Source organism: Artibeus jamaicensis, unplaced genomic scaffold, assembly GCF_021234435.1.
Source record: "Artibeus jamaicensis isolate MK-2021 breed Jamaican fruit bat unplaced genomic scaffold, CSHL_Jam_final scaffold_286, whole genome shotgun sequence".
In the NCBI taxonomy this organism is placed as follows: domain Eukaryota; kingdom Metazoa; phylum Chordata; class Mammalia; order Chiroptera; family Phyllostomidae; genus Artibeus; species Artibeus jamaicensis.
The window spans coordinates 3,143,566-3,164,803 of record NW_026522034.1 but is presented as its reverse complement, the minus strand read 5'-3'; the positions used below and the strand labels follow the sequence as shown (position 1 = coordinate 3,164,803).

General features: G+C 39.9%; 1 protein-coding gene across 2 annotated transcripts; it reads right to left on the bottom strand.

Moving 5' to 3' along the window:
- Positions 1 to 434: 434 nt before the first annotated feature.
- On the bottom strand, positions 435 to 20,614 carry LOC119046558 (cytochrome c oxidase subunit 5A, mitochondrial). Of its 2 annotated transcripts, XM_037141667.2 has the most exons (5): positions 20,404 to 20,610; positions 10,612 to 10,728; positions 4,296 to 4,417; positions 2,978 to 3,100; positions 435 to 600 (listed from the first exon to the last, which is right to left on the bottom strand). In XM_037141667.2, exons 1-4 carry the CDS (start codon positions 20,507 to 20,509, stop codon positions 2,987 to 2,989), a joined length of 459 nt encoding a protein of 152 aa, XP_036997562.2. In that variant the 5' UTR covers positions 20,510 to 20,610; the 3' UTR covers positions 435 to 600; positions 2,978 to 2,986. The 2 variants fall into 2 exon arrangements, with proteins under 2 accessions (XP_036997562.2, XP_053512817.1); XM_053656842.1 differs by lacking the exon at positions 2,978 to 3,100 and having other exon boundaries at positions 20,404 to 20,614.
- Between the last annotated feature and the right edge of the window lie 624 nt (positions 20,615 to 21,238).

Genomic DNA, 21,238 nt, shown 5'->3' with positions numbered 1-21,238 from the left:
TCCACATGTACAACAGCAAATTCTTTGATGCCCGAGGATAATATCGCAAAGTACATGGAGAAAAGGAAACGAGCACTAAGAGAGGAGCTGGCTGCCACAAATCACATCCTCAGGACTATCTCAATGACCACTTTTAGACTTTATTTCACTTGTTTTGGGAAGGTATACAATTTGATCTATCCCCAGGAACCAATCCCCTAAGCTCATGGTTTTCTAGCGCTGTCAACAAGGAAATTGTATATAAATGACTTTCAGTCTTTAACTAATTTACCAGCCAGTGCACCCCAGGTATGTTCATACAGCTTTCATGTCAGATGGTTCCCAGAAAACTGAAGTTCTCTCAGCACATTAAGTGACAACAAAACTGTGAAACCAATACACTTATAATAGTTCATTTTCTGCTTTTCAATGTAAACACATGGAACAATATCTAATTTCAGTTCAAGCTCATTTGCTTTTTATTAAAGTCCAAGTTACCATTACATGGTTTGATATTCAATAAAGGAAAACTTGTTCAAATAAAGTAATATGTATCATCAGTATTTCCAGGTGATTGTTTATAATCAAGTAGCATTATCAGCAAATCCTTGGAAAGCCCATCTGTAAAAGAAAGCATGAAGAATTAGCCAGGAAATAAAGAAAAGGTAAAAATCTTAAAAATAACCTTCTTTAGAACAGCCCAGGAAATCACTGCCTCTGTGTAGCCATTTCTGTAGCTTTTTTGTTTATACACCTGGTACTTACCATATTAGTTTAAAAAAAAAAAGTTGATTTGAGAGACAGAAAGGAAGCAGAAACACCAATTTGTTGTTCCACTTATTCATACATTCATTGGCCGCTTATTTATTTTTAATTTTTTTAAACACTGATTTGAAAGAGAAAAAGAGAGGAACGTCACTTTGCTGTTCTACTTACTAATGAATTCAGTGATTGATTCTTCTGTGTACCCCGACTAGGGATCAAACACACAGGAACCTGCACCCCTGGCGTATAGTGACAATGCTCTATCCAAATGGGCTACATTGCCAGGGGTTGTGTTAGTTTTCTTTTCCAATTAGAAAAGGGTTGGGGGGTTGGCCTTTAAAATTTTTTTTTACCTGGCCAGGTGGCCCAGCTAGTTGGAGCATTGTCCCACACACCAAAAGGCTGCAGGTTCAATTCCCAGCCAGGGCACATACCAAGGTTGCAGGTTTAATCCTCCGTTGTGATGTGTACAGGAGGCAACCAATCAATGTTTCTCTACCTCACTGTCTTCCTTTCTTTGTCAAATCAGTAAACATATCCTCAGGTGAGGATTAAAAAAAAAAGAGGAAAATATTCTTTAGAAAGAAACATGTTACTGCAGCAAGAATATATTCTATGTAGCAAAGATCTTCTGGACTCCTTGGAATAACACTTGATTAAGAAATTAAGCCCAAGTGTTTAGACAACCTCTTAAGTGTCTATTTTGAAATATGAACCACAGATAAAAGCTTCAAAACTGTAAGTAGGAAATCTTTTCTTGAATACCTAGCTTTCGAGTACTCACAGAAAATTTTAATAACACATAAAAACTTTTTTCTATATTACAAAGATGAGCTATCTGACCACAGGGAGGTGGGCAAAGATAAAATTAAAACTTCTCTCCAAAAAGCAAGGCCAAAAGTAGATTATAGAAAAACCTCAAGGCATTTTCTGCATAGTTGGTAGGAAAACTGAATGTTCACTAATGATATCCTACCCAGGCTTACTGGTTCTGTATCTTGTGAAGGATCTGATATTAGTTTGTCCAATAATTTTGGATCCACTTTTACTTAAGCTTCATTTTTTGCTTCTGAGAAATAAGAGAATGGCCTTTATAAATGCCTACACAGGACATGTAGCAAGGCAAGAGCAATAAGCTCTGGAGCCAGTATGCCAGGTTTAAATGTGGATTCTACTACCTGGGACTTTGGATAAGGTGCCTCAGTTTCATCATTAGTAAATAATAAAATGAAAATAATTATAATAGTAGTAATCACCTCATAGGACTGTTTATAAGGATTGAGGTGATTTATACAGCACTTAAAACTGTGCCTGACACATATCAAGAATTATATAAACTGCATGTGTTTGTTAAATTAAAAAAAAAAAAAAAAAAAAGCCCTGGCTGGTGTAGCTCAGTGGATTGAGTGCCAGACTGTGAAATCAAAGGATCACTGGTTTGATTCCCAGTCAGGGCACATGCCTGGGTTGCAGGCCAGGTAGGTCTCCAGTGGGGGCCACACGAGAAGCAACCACACATTGGTATTTCCCTCCTTTCCCCTTTCTCTAAAAATAAAAAATAACTAAAATCTTTTAAAAAATTAGTTACTGCTTATATATTTTTTGTTTTACAAATAATTTTTGCACACTGTTCACTATCTAGACAATCTTATGAATGACCGGTTTTATTATCTAATCTTTCCATGGAGAATAAGGTATCAAATAAGTTTTTATTATTGAAGAACACTTACTGGATTATTAAATTCTAATCTAGGTACATACAAACAAAAGCATCAAATTAAGAAAACCCTACTGTTAATGGTAATGGAAAAATACAATAAAAATAAATTTAGTCCTGGCTGGTGTGGCTTAGTGGACTGACTGTAGCATGCAAAATGAAGGGCTGCTGATTCAATTCCCAGTCAGGACACATGCCTGGGTTGCAGGCAGGGTCCTCAGTTGAGGCAACCAATCAATAGTATCTCTAACACATCAGTGTTTCTCTCCCTCTCCTTCTCCCTCCCTAAAATAAATAAAGTCTTTATTTATTTAAAACATTTAAAAAAAGAAAAGAAAAAGAAAAAAATTGACTAACAATCTTAGCTCCTTAAAGTTATCATTATTGGTACTCTAAATCTCTATGCTCACAGCCTCTAAACAAGCCCATTAAAAGGTCTTACTCTGAGAACACAAATGTCACCCTTCACTCCCTGGATTCTTTCCTGCTTTATTATATTCAGTGGTATGTGCTTACCCCTAGGGTTTATACTTTGTCAAGACCCAGTTCCTCTGGTGTGGAGATTCCCAGTTCATTTAAAGTTGGTCTAAGTTCCTGAATGACATAAGGGTAGATTTCCTTATGAGGTCCTGCTTTGTCCTGATGGCAAAGAAAATATTCAGATTTAGCTCTCTGAAAAGCCATTTCTATTTACAAAAAGAATTCGAAAATGCTTTCTATCATGCAGAGGCTAGTAGTACAGAATACAAGTCACCTATTTTTAAGTTAACATATTTGTTCAAAAAAGACACTAACTTTGTAGGCGCTACTTAAGGTAGATTTTTAAGATACTTTGAGAATAACTAAGACAATTAGACTAAATCCAGAAAAAAAATTTCAAAGCTTGAGTTATTGGAAAACAAGGCAGTGATGACAGAATGTTGTGAAGGTAATTAAACACGTCCAGCAGGCAACAGGAATAATTAGGTTAACAGAGGAAAAGTTTTAAAATTTGCCTGCAATTTACAACCCTAACTGAATTAACTACTGGTGCTGAATGAATTGATAGCCTACTGAGCGCTTAATGGTCTTACCCACTGTAGATCAAGTATACTGCCACACTTTCTCTCTTACAGACCTTGAATTTCCTTCTTACAGACCATGTCTTTTCACAGTGCTACACTTAAAAGAGAATACTTATTTCCAGGGCAAGAGTCTTCACGAATGCTGCTATTCTTCTGCCTTTAACAAATTCTAAGTCTCCTTAGTTATATTTTTTCAATTATAAAATTCTTGTTGAAAATACAATATATTTATTTGTTCATTACAGAAAAATTAGAAACTTTAACCAAATAAGGAGACTATATCTGCCTACATTTTTACCTATCTATCTACCTATATTTAAATATATTTTAATAAAATAGGGTCACACCACAAAAAACTGTTTCATAATTTTCTTCAGTTAATGTTATAAAGATGTTTAATGTTAAACACATTTTTAAACATTAAGAGATGTGTAATAACCACTTCTGGGAAGTCTTAAGAAACCACTAACAACATTTAATTTCATATCACAAATAGCACAAAGATAAATTATAGCTAAACCTTTGTATATCCTTAAAATAAATTCCCAAATGGAAGTGCTAAACTTTAAAAGAGTACCAAGCACAATTTTTAAAGCCTGGGATAAAGTCAAACTGCACTCCAGAAAAATTATTAATTATAATGTATACTCACTCTAGCTATTTAAGAACCAATTTTAGGTGTTTTAACAAATTAAAAAATATGAAATATGCTGATACCTAATCAACAGGCCACATTATTTCCAAAGCAATTTTAGCACTATTTCACTGACCTTAACAACCTCTAGGATGCGAACAGCACTAGCAAAATCATTTAACCGTCTGCATGCCCTCAAAGCAGCATCAATGATTTTGGGTTCTGGAACCAGATCATAGCCAACAAGCGTGTTCATTCCTGTCAAATTAAAAAGAGAACCATGTCAACCTAAAATATTCTCACTTAAACTATAATTTAGTTATATATATATTTTTTCTGAAATATAGACATGGGATCTTGTCTGTTTTGGCCTGTGACATTGTAATTTAAAATAAGTATATATTTGGTCTTTGTCCCTGTTTCTGACACAGAATCCCCAACCCCTTTGGAACTTTCTAAGTGATAAGGGCACAATGGTACCTACTGTTATATTAAGGAGGTAGCTTTTGGATCGCCACAGAAGAGTAGGAGTTGACTGCCAGTAGAGGCCAACACTGTGGTTTAAAGATTGGACTTTTCAGGACTACCTCTCAAGATGGTGGCATAGGTAATACAGCTCACCCCCTCACACAACCATACCAAAATTGCAACTAACCTATAGAACAACCATCAATCTGAACTGTCAGAAACTGAACTGAATGCAAGTCCTACAACTATGAAATTAAAGAACAAACTACACTTGTGAAGGGTAGGAGGGGCAGAGACACACAGTGGGCTGGTCCCACACCCATGTGTGGCAGATAAAAATCAGCAGGGATACTTGAGTAGCAAAGGGTCTCAGTTGTACTACAGGCCCCCCAACTCAGGGTTTAAGTACCAGAAAGAGAAGATGCCCTATCTTCTGGCTGTAAAAACCAGTAGGGTTGGAAGACAAAAACTGCTGGAAATCACTGGAATTCCTCTCACAGGGCACACACACAGACTTACAGACTCACTCGATATGAGCTTCAGCACAAGGGCAGCACATTGAAAGGCACCATTGACATATGGAAAGAAACTCCATATGGAAAGAATTGTTGTGCATCAGGGTGAGAACTGGGGGGCAACTTTCTCCTAGACAGAAGTGCTGACAAAAGCTACTGTTCCTTTCCCAAGCCTCCCCCCTACAGAGCTACCGAGTTGGCAGGCAGGCTCCACATCATAAAATCCCACCAACCTGGCTCAACGCTGTCTGCCCTAACCTGGTGATTCCCTAAGGCTCTGCCACACCCAGCTTGTGAGTCAACCCAAGCTGTTTCCAGTGGCCTTCCTATACAAATGGCTTGTCTTGGCCCATGTTTCAGATTTTCCTAAATTCTCTCAAATAAGCAGCATCTGGTTTCACTGAGCCCCATACCTCTCACTAAGCTGTCCTAGACCTGGCACTAGCAGTAGCCATCCTTGGTTCACAGTTTAGCCTTGCTGGGGCACCTCGAGTCCAGTACAAATAGCAGCCATCTGCAGATCACTGTATAGCTTATGCTGGGTGACCCTGGAAAGAACACAGGCAGTGGCTGAACCTGGATGTACCAAAAGCAATCAAGGCTCAACTATAGTTAGAAAGGTGTACACATCAACACCAGTGATGTAGCCTGAGTACGCAGCTTGGGTGACAGGGGAGACTGTGTCACTGGGACCTACAGGACACCTACTACATTAGGCCCCATTACCAAGCCGAGGATATGTAGCAGCTTGACCTAATACACAGAAAAGCAGCCAAAATGAGGAGACAAAGAAGCAGGCCACATTATTTCCAAAACAATTTTAGTATTATTTCACTGACCTTAACAACCTCTAGGATGCGACAGCACTAGCAAAATCACGTGGCCCAAAGAAATGTGGCCAAAATGGAAGGACAGAACAAAAATCCACAAAAAGAATGAAATAAAATGAAGTCGAGCAAGCTAATAGATGCAGAGTACAAAACATGTGGTTATAAGGATGCTCAATGAATTTAGGGGAAAAGCAGATGCACTCAGAACTTCAACAGCATAAAAATGGATGTGGGAGTCATAAGAAAGAACCAGTTAGAAATGAAGGATACACTAACTGAAATTAAGAACAATTTACAGGGAATCAACAGTAGAGTGCATGAAGCCAAGAATCAAATCAACGATTTGAAATAAGGAAGCAAAAAACAACCAACTAGAACAGAAAGAAGAAAAAAGAATCCAAAAAAAATGAAGACAGTGTAAGCAGCCTCTGGGACAACTTCAAGAGGCCCAACATTCACATCATAAGTGTGCCAGAAGAAGAGACAGAACAAGAAACCGGAAAGCTCTAAGAAAAGATAATGAAAGTAAACTTTCCTGGTTTGGTGAAGGAAACAGACATGCAAGTCCAGGAAGCAGAGTCCCAGCAAAGAGGTCCACTCCAAGACCCATCATAATTAAAATGCTAAAGGTTAAAGATTTCTCAAAAGAAACTATGCAGGCTATGAAGGATTGGCAAGAAATATTCAAGTCATGAAAAGCAGGGATCTACAGCTAAGATTGCTTTACCTGGCAAAGCTGTCATTTAGAATTGAAGGGCAGATAAAATGCTTCCCGGACAAGAAAAAAACTAAAGGAAAAGCCAAACTATTATTATATAAAATTTCAAAGGGAGTTATTTAAGAAAAAGATCAAAACTATAAACAAAATAAAAACAGCAAAAAAATATGTATCTTTCAACAACTGAATCTAAAAAACACACTAAGTGAACAAGAACAGAGACAGAATCATGGACAGTGAGAGTGTTTTGATGGTTGCCAGATGGGAGGAAGGTGTGGGGGAATGGGTGAAGAAGGGAGGGGATTAAGAAGTACAAAGACGTAGTCACAGAATAGCCATGGGGATGTAAAGTACGGTATAGGAAATGGAGTAGCCAAAGAACTTATACACATAAGCCATGGACATTAACAATGGTGGGGAGGCTGCCTGAGGGAGTAGGGGGTGCTGGATGGAGGGGAGCAAAGGGGGAAATAATCAGGACAACTGTAATAGCATAATCAATAAAATATAATTAAAAAAAGAATTAAATCATTGATTTAATTAAGGAAAAAGGAATAAGGAAGCAAAAAAACAACTGATCGGAATAGCAGGAAGACATAAGAATTCAAAATAATGAAGATAGTGTTAACAAGCTCCTGGGACTACTTCAAGCATACCAACATTTGCATCATGGGTGTGCTAGAAGGAGAAGAGAAAAAGCATGCAACTGGAAACCTATTGGAAAAAAGAATGCAAGAAAATTCTCTAACTTGATGAAGGAAATAGACAAAAAGTCCAAGAAGGGCAGAGTCCCCAAAAAGATGAACTCAAAGAGAACCACCCCAAGACACATCATAATTAAAATGCCAAAGGTTAAAGATAATGAAAAAAACTTAAAGGCAGCAAGAGGAAAGCAGTTAGCTACCTGCAAGGGAGTTTCTATGAGACTGTCAGCTGCTTTCTCAAAGCAACTTTGCAGTCTAGAGGGAGTGGCAAGAAATTTTCAAAGTGATGAAAAATAAGGACCTACAACCCAGCACAGCTATCATCATAACTGAAGGACATGTAAAGAACTCAGGCAAGAAAAAACTAAAGTACATCACCATCAAACTAGCATTATATGAAATGCTAAAGGGTGTTAAGAAATAAAAAATATGAACAATAAAATGGGGGTAAATACTTATTTACCAACAATTAAATCTAAGAAATAAAATAAATAAGCAGACCAGAAACAGAACATTTTGATGCTTGTCAGCTGGGAGGAGGGCTGCAGGGGTGGGTGAAAGAGGTGAAGGGATTAAGAAGTACAAATTGGTAGTTACAGAATAGTCATGGGGATGTAAAGTACAGAATAGGGAACAGAACAGCCAAAGAACACACATGCATGACCTATAGACATTGACAGCAGGGTGAGGATCCTGAGGGAGTGGGGAAGGCTGGGTGGATGACAGCAAAAGGGGAAAAATTGGGACAACTGTAATGGCATAATAAATAAAATACAAGTGAAAAAAAAACACACCAAAAGATCAGAATTTTCAGTGCCACCCCAATTTCCAAGGAGGGGAGAGGGGCTTGGAAATTGCCCCTAAGTCTTCGGCTTATTCAACTGTGACTAGGGAATGAAACCTCCACCCAAACTACAGGACAGCCACTTGGTCCTTTTGTGGAAAGCTTCCATGAGCCACTGTACCAGGCCCTAAGCTCCATAAGGAGAGAAACCCCTTCATTTGGGATCCTGTCTTATGTATCTCTTCATCAGGCTGTTGATTTGTATCCTTTAGTAACCTTTGAAATAAATTGGTAATCTAGTGAGTAAATAGGTTTTCTGAGCAATTTGAAACCAAGGAGGGGGTTGTGGGAACTTCTGATTTGTAGCCAGTAGGTCGGAAGCAGATTAACGTGATGGGCTTACAACCGTGCTCTCAAGTGGAGGGTAGTCTTGTCTTGTGAGACTGAGCCCTTTACCTGTGGAATCTGATTCTACTTCCCAGTAGGGTAGATAATGCCTCAAGAGTTGAATTCTTGGACAACGTGTTGGCCTCCAGATTTGTTTGTTGCTGTGGGGAAGCCTTTACACACACATTGGAATTGGGTCCTGGAACCCTATCAGGCCTCTATTCTCTTACTTATTAAAGGAGAGAATCTACTCTTGATACATTTTAGATGATAAAATCATGGTGGTGCTTCCACAATGAATTAGCAGAAAGTACTATGCAGTAGCCCACAGACTGAAGAAAAAACAACACTCAATCAAACAAACAAACAAACAAACAAACAAACAAAAAACACCAAACAGAACTTTCTTAAATGAAAATACTATTTTCATAATAATGTGCTGGTTTCTTTTAAAATAAGAGTCTTATTTTTAACTCTTTAACTCTTAGTACAATACACTTTAACTCTTAGTACAATACACTCTGGTTGCTTTAAGATAGAGTTAATTGGAAAGTAATCTAAAAACAACCAGAGAACTACTAAATGAGAGTTAAATAAGCCCAAATGAAGACATTAAAGAGATATAGAAGAACAGTGCACAGACTCAAACATTCGATGAGAAAATGATTGGGCTAGATTATTTCCAGCTTTGTACAAAATGACACATCATAGAATTTAAGATTCTCTTAATTACAAAAGGGTGGAATTTCTGTTCTTTTCATTACTTCTCAAAATTCTTCAATAAGAATTTCCCTGGTGGTTCGGGCAGGTGTGGCTCAGTGAACTGAGCACTGGCCTGTGAATTGAAAGGCTGCTGGTTCCACTTCTTGTCAGGGCACATGCCTGGGGCCAGGTCTCCAGTTGGGGGCATGGGTGAGGCAACCAACTAATATTTCTCTTATACTTCAATGTTTCTCTCCCTCTCTTCCCCTCTCTCCGAAAAGAAATAAAATCTTAAAAAAAAATTGCCCTGGTTGTAGCAAAATGAAGCCATTATATTTCTCAGAAGTTTAAAGCACTTAGGTTTCTTGCTTTTATTTTAAAATATTTAAAAAGGACACTAGTGACTATAATACTAGAATGAAGTTACAGATTGAACTCTCGGTCTGAGATAAATTGCTGATAATAAAATAAGTTATCTACTAGTCTAACTATTACACTAGTTATCATTAATGTTACCTACTTATGTTAAATGCATATTTGTAAATTTAGAAAAAATAAGTCCTGGACACTTAGACTGGACACTTGCACAGGCCAAGACAAATTACAACTAAGAATAAAAATAATAAAGAACCCAAACTATGACCAAGAGAGGGGAGGAATCAAATGACTATGTGCATAAATTACTTAAAAGACAAAAAATTTAACTCTTGTTCACTTTAACCTATCATTACAGCAGTGGTTTTGATCAGAGGTGGTTTCGTCCCCCAAGAGACATTTTTGGTTGTCACAACTCGGGGTCGGAGGGGAGTAGTGGTGGCACCTAGTCTGTAGAAAGCAAGGATGCTGCTAAACATGCTATAATGCAAAGGACAGCCTGTGCCTCAAAGAATTATCTGGGCCAAAATGTCAACTGTGCCTACTTCAAAAACCCTACTTTACAGAAAACACTTACTATGGAAACTGTAATATTTTGTAATTGCAAGTTGCATGAAAGTATTCAACTTACATAATGCATGTTTTCTTTTTCTTTTAAAAGTTATTTATTTATTTATTTATTTTTAGGCAGAGGGGAAGGGAAGGAGAGAGGGAGAGACACATCAAGGTGTGGTTGCCTCTCACCTGCCCCCAAACTGGGGACCTGGCCCGTAATCCAGGCATGTGCCCTGACTGGGAATCGAACTGGCCTGGGAATCCTTTGGTTCACAGGCCAGCACTTAATCCACTGAGCCACACCAGCCAGGGTGCGTGTAGTCAAAATAGTTGCTTTTAAAGTAGTAGAAGACTACAAAGCAGTTCATAATTCTATACCAAAACAGACTGTTTAGCAATCTATATTCTAGTTACCTTTACGTAATTCCCAGGCATCAATATCTGGCTTGTTGAAGTATGTCACCCAGCGAGCATCAAATTCCTCATCTGTCTCCTGTGATCCATGGGAGTAGCAGCGAACTGACTGGACAGCTACAATGAAGCAAGAATAACATCAATGTACAGAAGTAGTATTTGATATAGACTGTCAACATGTTAAGGCTTTATTGTTTGTTTTCTTATTGTGTTAAAATATACATAATATAAAATTTACCATCTTAACCATTTTTAAATGTACAGTTCAGTGGCATTATATGTTTGATACATTAAGTTTTGAATCAACTGTATGTCACAGTAGGAAAATTACTTAGTAGGTCAAATGAAACAAATATTATGTATTGATATGAAAAAACATCTTGGATGTATGTTTATACTTTTTTCCCCTAATGTGCAATGCTAGCTTGAAATTGTTAACATTGATTATCTTTAGAAGAGAAAACTTTCTTTTCCTTTTTTAAAGATTTTATTTATTTATTTTTAGAGAGAGGGGAAGGGAGGGAGGAAGAAAGAGAGGGAGAGAAACATCAATGTATGGCTCCCTCTCACACGCCCCCTATAGGGGACCTGGACAGCAACCCAGGCATGTGCCCTGACTGGGAATGGAACTGGTGACCCTTTGGTTCTCAAGCCAGCACTTAATCCACTGAGACACACCAGTCAGGGCCAAAACTTTATAGCTTTATACACTTCCAAAATGTCTGAAGTTTTACAATAAGCAGAGCACTAATTCCTAATTTAAAATAGTATTCATTCTATACCCTGGCTGGTGTGGTTCAGTGGACTGAACATTGACTTGTGAACTGAAAGGTTGTTTGCTGGTTTGATTCCTGGTCAGGTACATGCCTAGATTGTAGGCCAGGTCCCCAGCCAGGGATGTGCAATAGGCAACCAATTAACATTTCTCTCACACATCAATCAATGTTTCTCTTTCTTCCTTCATTTCCCTCTCTCTAAAAATAAATAAATAAAATCCTTTAAAAAATGTTCATTCTAGTTCTTCAGCAGTGAATTTATAAGGTATATGTGTGAAAAAATTTTAAAACTATTATGCTCTATATTCTATTCCAAAATAAATTACACATCCTGACAAAGCAATGGTAATTTAAAAATTGTTTTATTAAACTACACTCCTCTCTCCACAAATTTTCATAAATCCCTTAAGAGGGAACATGCTCTTTGACTTACACCCAATTAAAAAAATATTTTATCAGATTTTTAAAAATATAACACAACCTTTCCATTTTAGTTACTGCCTGTCACATGGACACTGAATTAGGAGTTAGGAAATCTGGATTCTTTCTCAACAGCCTCTGTATGGTAGGGAAGGGGAAAAAGGCCACTTTACCTTTGGGATTTAGGGAGCAGCAGAGTCTAGAAGTATCCAACCACTAGTTAACTTAAGTTTTAGTTTCCTTCTCTGTAAAAAGGGGACACCACTTCCTTAGCAGAATATGACATATAAAAATGAAGGCCAAAATAAATGGGATCTTACCAAAATAAAAAGCTTCTGCATGGCTAAAGAAAACAGTATTAAATTAGCAAGACAACCAACTGTATGGGAAAATATATTTGCCAATGATACCTCAGACAAAGGTTTAATCTCCAAAATATACAAAGAACTTACACAACTCCACTCTTTAAGAAGACAACCAACCCAATTAAAAAATGGGAAAAGGACTTGAACAGACACTTCACCAAGGAGGACATACAGAGGATCCAGAGACACATGAAAAGATGCTCAATATCGCTAACCATCAGAGAGATGCAAATTAAAGCCACAATGAGATACCACTTTACACCGGTCAGGATGGCTATCATAAACAAAGCATAAACAACAAATGTTAGAGAGGTTGTGGGGAAAAGGGGACCCTAGTTCACTGTTGGTGGGATTGCAGGCTGGTGCAACCATTATGGAAAACAGTATGGAATTTTCTCAGAAAAATAAAAATCGACCTGCCTTTTGACCTAGCAATTCCACTGCTAGGATTATATCCCAAGAATCCTAAAACATCAATTTCAAAGAACCTATGCACCACAATGTTCATAGCAGCACAATTTACAATAGCCAAGAGTTGGAAGCAACCTAGGTGCCCATCAGTAAATGAATGGATCCAAAAATTGTGGTACATATACACAATGGAATTCTATGCAGCAGAGAGAAAGAAGGAGCTACTACCCTTTGCAACAACATGGATGGAACTGGAAAGCATTATGCTGAGTGAAATAGGCCAGGTGTTGAAAGACAAATACCATATGATCTCACCTTTAACAGGAAGCTAAACAACAAAACAAGCAAGCAAGCAGAATAAAAACAAAAGACACTGAAATACAGAATAGGGGGACAGTGACCAGAGTGGAGAGGGGAGGGAATTTAAGGGAAAAAGGGGAGGGATTTGGAGGAACAAGTATGAAGGACACAAGGACAAGAAATAAGGGAGGTGGAAATGGGAGGGAGGTGGGGAGCACAGGGTGGGTTGGGCTGGGATGGGAGAAACAGACAGAAAACTGTACTTGAAAAATAAGTAAATAAAATTTAAAAAAAAATGAAGGCCAGTTAACACTGCCTAGGACTTAGCACTTTGTAGGTAGGTACTCGATAAATTAACCCTTCTCTAAAATTCCTTAACTGATCTTCTATTTGTGGAAATCGTAATTTATAAAACATTCTCCAAACAGCTCCTCCTGTTAGATGAATTACACAAGCTTGGTATAGTTCTTTTCTCCCCCTGTTTCTTTATTTTTATTGTATTTTTTTTCATTACCATTTATTCCCCCTATACTCTCTTCTACTTCTACCCACCCCTGGTATAATTTTTATTAATTTTTAAAGGCTTACCCCAAAACAAAATAAATAAACAAATAAACAAAAAGAAACTACCCAGAAACCTCTTCTGAGTTCTAAGTGTACTCTGAAATTTAAATATTAGGTGTATCCTATGTATCTTTAATGCCATAAGGGGCAAAACAAAATGGAAGAAAAAAAGGAAGGAAGGCCAAAAAAGATGAAAGATGGAATACTAGCCAGTTATGGAGATGGATTATCACTGCTATATTAAGCAAAAGGATTCTCTCTTAAATTACCACTTGACTTATAGCAAATTATCTTTCATTAGTCACAGAGGACCACAGCACAAGTCCCAGTCTTACCAGAGATCTAAATTACCTCTAAACTCCGAATCTAGAATGAAGTGGGATGTGTATATAAATGGGCTGGAATTGGACACCCTTTAATTTCTATGACAAGAATGGATCTCTAGACCTAAAAGTATTTGGTAAGTGCAAACATTTAATCAAAACTATGTAGGTATTTAATAACTCTTATAAGAGTGATATTCACATTTAATATGTATAGAAAGCATAGATCAAATCAATGCTCCTACCAACTGTTACCAAAAATTTATAAACTACCTTTTTCAAAAATTAAAGTTATACTTAGCTAAATACTTAAAAGTGTACTAAGGCACAATTACTTTGCAAGACTGTTAGCAGTTTCTTACCAAATTAAACACACACCTACCATACCATCCAGTAATTCTACTTCTAAGTATTTACACAAGAAAAATGAAATACATGTATTCCCTCGCAGAGGTAATTATTAAGTGTACCTTACTTACCACCCAGAGAAGTGTTTCACGATAACCAATTCTTTTGCTTACTGTTGGGCATGGATTCATCAGATGACTGGTAGCTTTATATTGTTTTTTAACTATAAAGATGATGACCAGCAACCGCAAATCCTAGTCATCAATGGATCACCTTCAATAATTTGTTTATCTTCCTTCTGGGGAGTCCCAAATTACAAACTGGTTTTATTTAAAAACAAATGAACAAACAAACCCCACCTTATATGAAACAAGAATTTAGAACACCAAGCATGCACCACGAACACATATTCTTTACAAAAGAGCAAAAATACTTTCCTACATAATTTAAATTTTATTCCTAATTCCAGTAATGGGTAGAATAGCATCTATTCTCATAGTTATAAACATGTCCCACAGATGCTTAACATTTTGATTTTTAATTAAACTGTATAGGCATTCTCTCCCTCCCTACCACTGACCCTACTTTATACTGTATAACCCTTCCACACAGTTGAGGACTGTAATGCAAACTATTTAGAAAACAATTGCTTCATGCCTTCACACAACCTGAAGGGTCCAGAGTTTTAAAAAAAAAAAGGGAAACAGCTGTAAAAAATAAAAAATGCTGGGCCAGCTCTGGCCTGGTGGCTCTGTTGACTGGAGCGTTGTCTCTAAACCAAAAGGTTGCAGATTCAATCACCACTCAGGACACATACCTAGGTTGTGGGTTCAATGCCCTGTTGGGGTGTAAACGGGAGGCAACCAGTCAATGTTTCTCTCACATCAATGTTTCTCTTTCTCTCTTCCCCCTCCCTTCTTCTCTTTCTAAAAATCAATAAACACACTCTCAGGACATTTTTACTGCCTCAATCTAAAAAAGCTATTTCTAATACTGCTTTTTGGCTTTCAGTTAAGCAATCTATCAAAAAAAAAGCTAACATAGCTTCTGGCCAAGATGGAGGTGTAGGTAGACACAATGTGCCTCCTTGCACAACCAAGTTTAAAGACAACGAAGTTTTAGTAACAAATACGCAGCCAAAACACAGAAAATTGAACTATACGCAAGTCTGACAACAACAAACTGTTCATCCAGACTGGTAAGAGGGGTGGAGTCAGCGGCAGAGTGGGTTGGGCAGGAAAAGATCAGGCTGACCGACCCAAGGAGCTCACTAGCGCAGGAGTGCAGGCGGTGGTTGGTGGATCCCAGATGTGGGGTGGGAACCAGCAGACCCAGTGAGGGCACAAGGCAGGCTGGCTGACCGCAGTCACACATTCTCGAGCAGATAAACCAGGCAAAGAAGAGAGCAGTGAGACAGGCCGCTCAGGCCAGGGCCCCAGTGACGGGAATTAGAGCCTGAGAGCACCAACTGGAAAGACTTTGGGGCAGAGGCCGGGAGAAGCTCCCAGGCTCACAGAGAGTTTGTTGGAGAGACCCACAGGGTCCTGGGAGGGTGCACAAGCCCACACACTTGGGAACCAGCATCAGAAAGGCCCAATTGCTTGTGGGAAGCAGCAGAGGGGACAGAAATCTGAGAAAGCAGAACGAACGCCATTGCTCCTTCTCTGACCCGCCCCCACAGAGAGCATCACAACCCAGCAACCTTCTGGTACCCCTATAATTTAGATGTTGGAATGTTTAAAGATGTCCTGGAAGTTCCTAAGCCTCTCATTTTTTTGAATTCTTGTTTCTTCGTTCTTTTTTGTTTGGTCATTTTTTTCTTCCTTCTGGTCCACTCCCTTGATTTGAGTCCCAGTTTCCTGAAAGTCAGGGCACATGCCTGGGTTGCAGGCCAGGTCCCCAGTAGGGAACATATGAGAGGCAGCCACACAATGATGTTTCTCTCCCATGCCTTCTCCTTTCCTTTCCCTCTCTCTAAAAATAAATAAATAAAATATTTTTAAAAATTCATCCAGACTGGAGGAGTGGAGGGGTGGACAGGCAGTTGGTGGATTGTGGACTGGGTGGTCCCACATTTGTGTGCAGATAAACAAGGAGGAACAACTGGGTAGCAAGACAGAGACAGACTGCACAACCCAGGGTTCCAGCTTGGGGAAATAAAGTCTCTGACTGAAAACACCTGTGAGGGTTGAGGCAGCAGTGGGAGAAACTTCCAGCCTCACAGGACAGTTTCTTGGAGAGACCAACAGGGTCCTAGAATGTACACAAACCTACCCACCTGAGAATCAGCACCAGAAGGGCCCAATTCAATAGTGGGTAGAGGGAGAAGTGACTGAAAACTGGCAGAGAGCAGAGCAAGTGGCATTGTTCCCTGCATTGCTCCCTCTAGAACCCTTTTCAACATGGGTTGCCTTGCCCTGGTGAACACCTAAGGCTCCTCCCCTTACTACAAAACAGGCATGCTGGGGGGGGGGGGGGGGGGAGAGGAGAGAAGAAAAGAAAAAAAGGCCCAAATAAAAGATCAGATCAAAACTCCAGAAAAAATACAACTAACTAAGTGATGAAGATATAGCCAACCTATCAGATGCACAGTTCAAGACACTGGTAACCAGGATGCTCACAGAATAGACTGAATATGGTTGTAAATTAGATGAATAAATGAAGGCTATGCTAAGTGAAGGAAAATGTATAGGGAACCAACAGTGAAGGGAAGGAAACCAGTGCTCAATCAATGGTGTGGACCAAAGGAAGAAATGAACATTCAACCTGAGCAGAATGAAGAAACAAGAATTCAAAAAAAAAACGAGGAGAGGCTTAGGAACTTCCAGGACATCTTAAAACATTCCAGTATCCGAATCACAGGGGTACCAGAGGAAGAACAAGAAACTGAAACTTATTTGAACAAATAATGAAGGAGAACTTCCCCAATCTGGTGAAAGAAACAGACTTCTAGGAAGTCCAGGAAGCTCAGAGTCCCAAAGAAGTTGGGCCCTAGGAGGAACACACCAAGGCACATCATAATTACATTACTCAAGATTAAAGATAAGGAGAAAAATCTTAAAAGCAGCAAGAAAAAAGGAGACAGCTACCTACAAAGGAGTTCCCACATAAGACTGTTAGCTGATTTCTCAAAAGAAACCTTGTAGGCAAGAAGGGGCTAGAAAGAAGTATTTGAAATCATAAAAGGCAAGACCAAATCCAAGATTGCTTTATCCAGCAAAGCTTTCATTTAGAATGGAAGGGAAGATAAAGTATTTCCCAGAGAAGGTCAAGTTAAAGGAGTTCATCATCACCAAGCCCTTGTTATATGAAATGTTAAAGAGACTCAGATCTAAGAAAAAGATGATCAAAAATATGAACAATAAAATGACAAGTTCACAGTTATTAACAACTGAACCTAAAACGAAACAAAAACTAAGCAAACAACTAGAACACCAACGGAATCACAGAAATGGAGATCACACAGGGGGTTATCAGCAGGGGAGTGGCAGGGGGAGAATGAGGGTAAAGGTACAGAGAAAAAGCAGCCTAAGTGATAGGTAGAAGATAGAATGGGGGAGGGTGAGAATAGTATAGGAAATGTAGAAGCCAAAGAACTTATATGTATGACCCATGGACATAAACTAAAGGGGGGGAATGCAGGTGGGAGGGAATGTGCAGGGAGGAGGGGAATAAAGGGAGGAAATGGAACAACTATAATAGCATAATCAATAAAATATATTTTTCAAAAGCTAACATATTTAGGAAAATTAAGAGGTTCATTAATCCCTTTGGTTTAAACAGACAGCCTTCCATTTAATAACTAATCATCTGGAACAAGGCCCAAAGAATGAACATTTTGAAGGTGATTCTAGGAGCAAGAGAAAGCAGCAATTAATGGAGAGGGTACAAACTCAAAGGCAGGGTTATTGAGGTGCAAGGCTTAAAGGCAGGCATGGACCTTGGGGCTCAAACGCTGGAAATCTAGAAATATAGGAGTAGTACAGAAAGGAAGGCTGAAAGGTAGTAAAAAGTGCCACGTAAATTCAGCCCTGCACCAAGAAAGGAAAAGAGAAAACAACCTTTCCCAAATTTTTAAGGTAAGGATGTAGGAGCAAGGATTGTATAGGTTTTAAGGGTTGATTTTAGAGAATCTAGCCATTGTTTAAAACATTTTAGTTATCTAATTCAGCAGTTATTAGAAAACAACTGTGTCAAGTGTGAGGCTTCTTCATGGACCAAATATGGAATTTGGGCTGCTACTTTACAGCAAACTTGAGGCTCCTCCCAGGGTTAAACTCTCCAAAGCTCTTTCTTTTTTAAAGATTTTATTTATTTTTAGAGAGGGGGAAAGAGGGGGAGAAAGAAGGAGGGAAAAGATCAATGTGTGAGAAAAACACTGATTGGCTGCCTCTCACATGGCCCGCAACCTAGGCATGTGTCCTGACTGGGAATCAAACCAGCGACCCTTTGGTCTGCTGGCTGGCACTCAATCCACTGAGCCACACCAACCATGGCTCCAGAGCTCTTTCAAGTATACTCTCGTTTGACCTTGGACCACCTTATCCAAGAACCTTAATTCTTTCTGACTTTCAATTGCATGGAATCCCTTTAGTCTTATACCAATAATAAACTCCAATCTATAATATGCTAAAATGAAATGCACTATAACAAAGCAAATATGTATTAAGCATTAGTACCAAACAAGGTGCTAAAAGTTACTTTATCTCAATTAAACCTTACAACTACCAAATAGTATCCTGATTTTAGAGATGAGGAGACTGACACAAGGTTAACTAACACGTACAAGGTCACACAGCTATAAAGTCACTGACACAACTGTAAGCAATACCGACTCCCTGTGGCAAATATTTAGGTCTACACAGGACCAACACCTAAAGCACAACTTTTTGTTTATGAATTATACTCGAGTGGGAATAGAACACAAAATGTAACAGTTCTTTTGAAAGTCATAAAAACTTCCTCAAAATGCATCTATATGAAAAAACTAAAGTTAGGATTTGCTACTTTCACATTTCAGTAAGAATAAAAAAAAAACCCCCACAAAACCTGACAAACATCAGGATGGGCCAAAAATAACTATGGTTAAGAAACAGAACGTGGTTCTACCACTAATTAAAGAGTCAGTTCCCTAAAATGGCCTTAGGTTTTCTCTCCTATAAAATACGGCTGTCTCCATGGTCTGCAAAGTGTATGCCAGCCTTACCATTCTATGATAAATTACAGAAGATAAAGTCTAAATTGAATGAAATGAAACATACTCCTTAGTTGAAGTGTCTACCTAAAACACTCAAAATAGCCAACAAAATCTTACTAGTTTTGAGTTTGTGAGTTAAAATGTGCATGCTTAGGGACTAACCGATGTAGCATATACGACCACTATATATGGCCCAAATTCAAACTACAGTTACAATAATTAAAAGTATAGAGCTGATCGCGCACCCGGAACACACATATAAGAGGAAGGAAAAATAAGAGACCATAATCAGCAGCATTGCTGAGATCACACTCCAACAATGAGGCTTCCAACCCAAAGCAAACAATAAGGCCTCCCCACGTCTGCAAAACGCAGTATTCCTAGTCTGTGGTACCCCAAACAGTATCATTCTCATCATGACCTATTCAGGTTCTTTTTCAGATCTCAGGAAACAACCATATACGTCCATCTATCGTAAACGTGGAGTTAAAACGTGGCACAGCAGGCTCTAAAAATTAACATAGAAGTCTGTGAAGGTGACCCAAAAAACATCACCCGATAAATGCCTGATAAAAAAGTATACTGTGTTCCACAAGACGGCATACTGTGTTCCTGAAACACTCTGGGGGCGGCGCTGTCAGGGTCCCCGGAGAGGCCCCTCCCGTCCTACCCGGAGGAGCGCGCACAGCGGCTGAATGTCACCTTCGCCAAAGCGCTGATGGCGGCGGACAATCTCAGTCAGGTGGCTGCAGGGGTCAGCGCAGGGGCATGGTCAGGGCCCGAGGACCGAAGGGATAGCGTGGGCACAGGACGTGCGCTGGGTCCCCTCCCTGGCGCCCAGAGCAAGCCCACACTTGACCCGTCCACGGTGCCCGCACCAGAGAAGTCGCCCTGATATAGGCCTGGGGGCGCGCCCTCAAGTCCTCCACGCCGCGAGGCGGCGGGAAGGGCGGCCAGCAGGCACCGGATTTGGACGCCCGGAGGCAGGGCAGCCTAGGCCTCGGGGCGAGCCTGCCCTCGAGTGGCGGCGGGGGACCAGGTCACCGCAAGGACACGGGGGCACAGGCGGTGGCAGGAGGCGGCCTTACCAGCGGTGGGACCCGGGGCCGGGACGGGATGCAAAAGGCCTCGAGGGCTAGCCCGGGCGGCTGCAGCTGCTGCTACGGAGCAGCGGCGGAGAGCAGTGCCTAGCATAACGGCGATGGCGGCGCAGGCTGAAGCTGAAGAGAAGCCGGTAGCGAGTTCACCGGCCGTTCGGGAGCTCGCGGGTGGTAGACTCACGTATAGACGCACGGTGGGCGGAGCGTGAGGCCCCGCCCACTACCGCTTTCGCGCCTCGGCACGACACCGCAAAACAAAGCTAAGGGACTGCTATGGTGGCGTGCTGAGGACAAACCCTCTCCGGGGCGTTTAGGGAGGTCTCTGTTTCACTGGCTGGTGGGCACCTTCAGAAGCAAGGATGAAGGGAAGGGGCGGAGCGAGCAGTGTACTTGTCGTTGTTGAAGTCCGACTCCAGAGGAGAGACCGACTCTAGAGGCGACTGGTCACCTCAAAATAGGAATAATAATGACAAGTTCTAACAAAAATACTTTTGCGTCCTAGCTGGTGTGGCTGGTGTGGCTCAGTGAATTGAGTGCCAGCCTGTGAATCACAGGGTCACCGGTTTGATTCCCAGTCTAGGGTACACGCCTGGGTTGTGGGCTGGGTCCCCAGCAGGAGGCATGCCAGAGGCAATCACACATTGATGTTTCTCTCCCTCTTTCCCTCCCCTCTCTAAAATAAATAAAATCTTTTAAAAAATACTTTTGCTTTCCACTATCCCCTGTTTGAGCCTAAAATAAAAGAATGGGGAATAAAAGCAACTGCTTACATATAAGGGATCTTATTAATGACTATTCTTATGTCAAAAATCTCAAGCATTAA

Coding starts and splice junctions, on each gene's coding strand:
- LOC119046558 (XM_037141667.2), bottom strand. CDS start 20,509: ATGCTAGGCACTGCTCTCCGCCGCTGCTCCGTAGCAGCAGCTGCAGCC. Junction 10,729..20,403: donor GGCCCCGGGTCCCACCGCTG/GTAAGGCCGCCT, acceptor GCTTCATTGTAG/CTGTCCAGTCAGTTCGCTGC. Junction 3,101..4,295: donor GCATCCTAGAGGTTGTTAAG/GTCAGTGAAATA, acceptor CTTTGCCATCAG/GACAAAGCAGGACCTCATAA.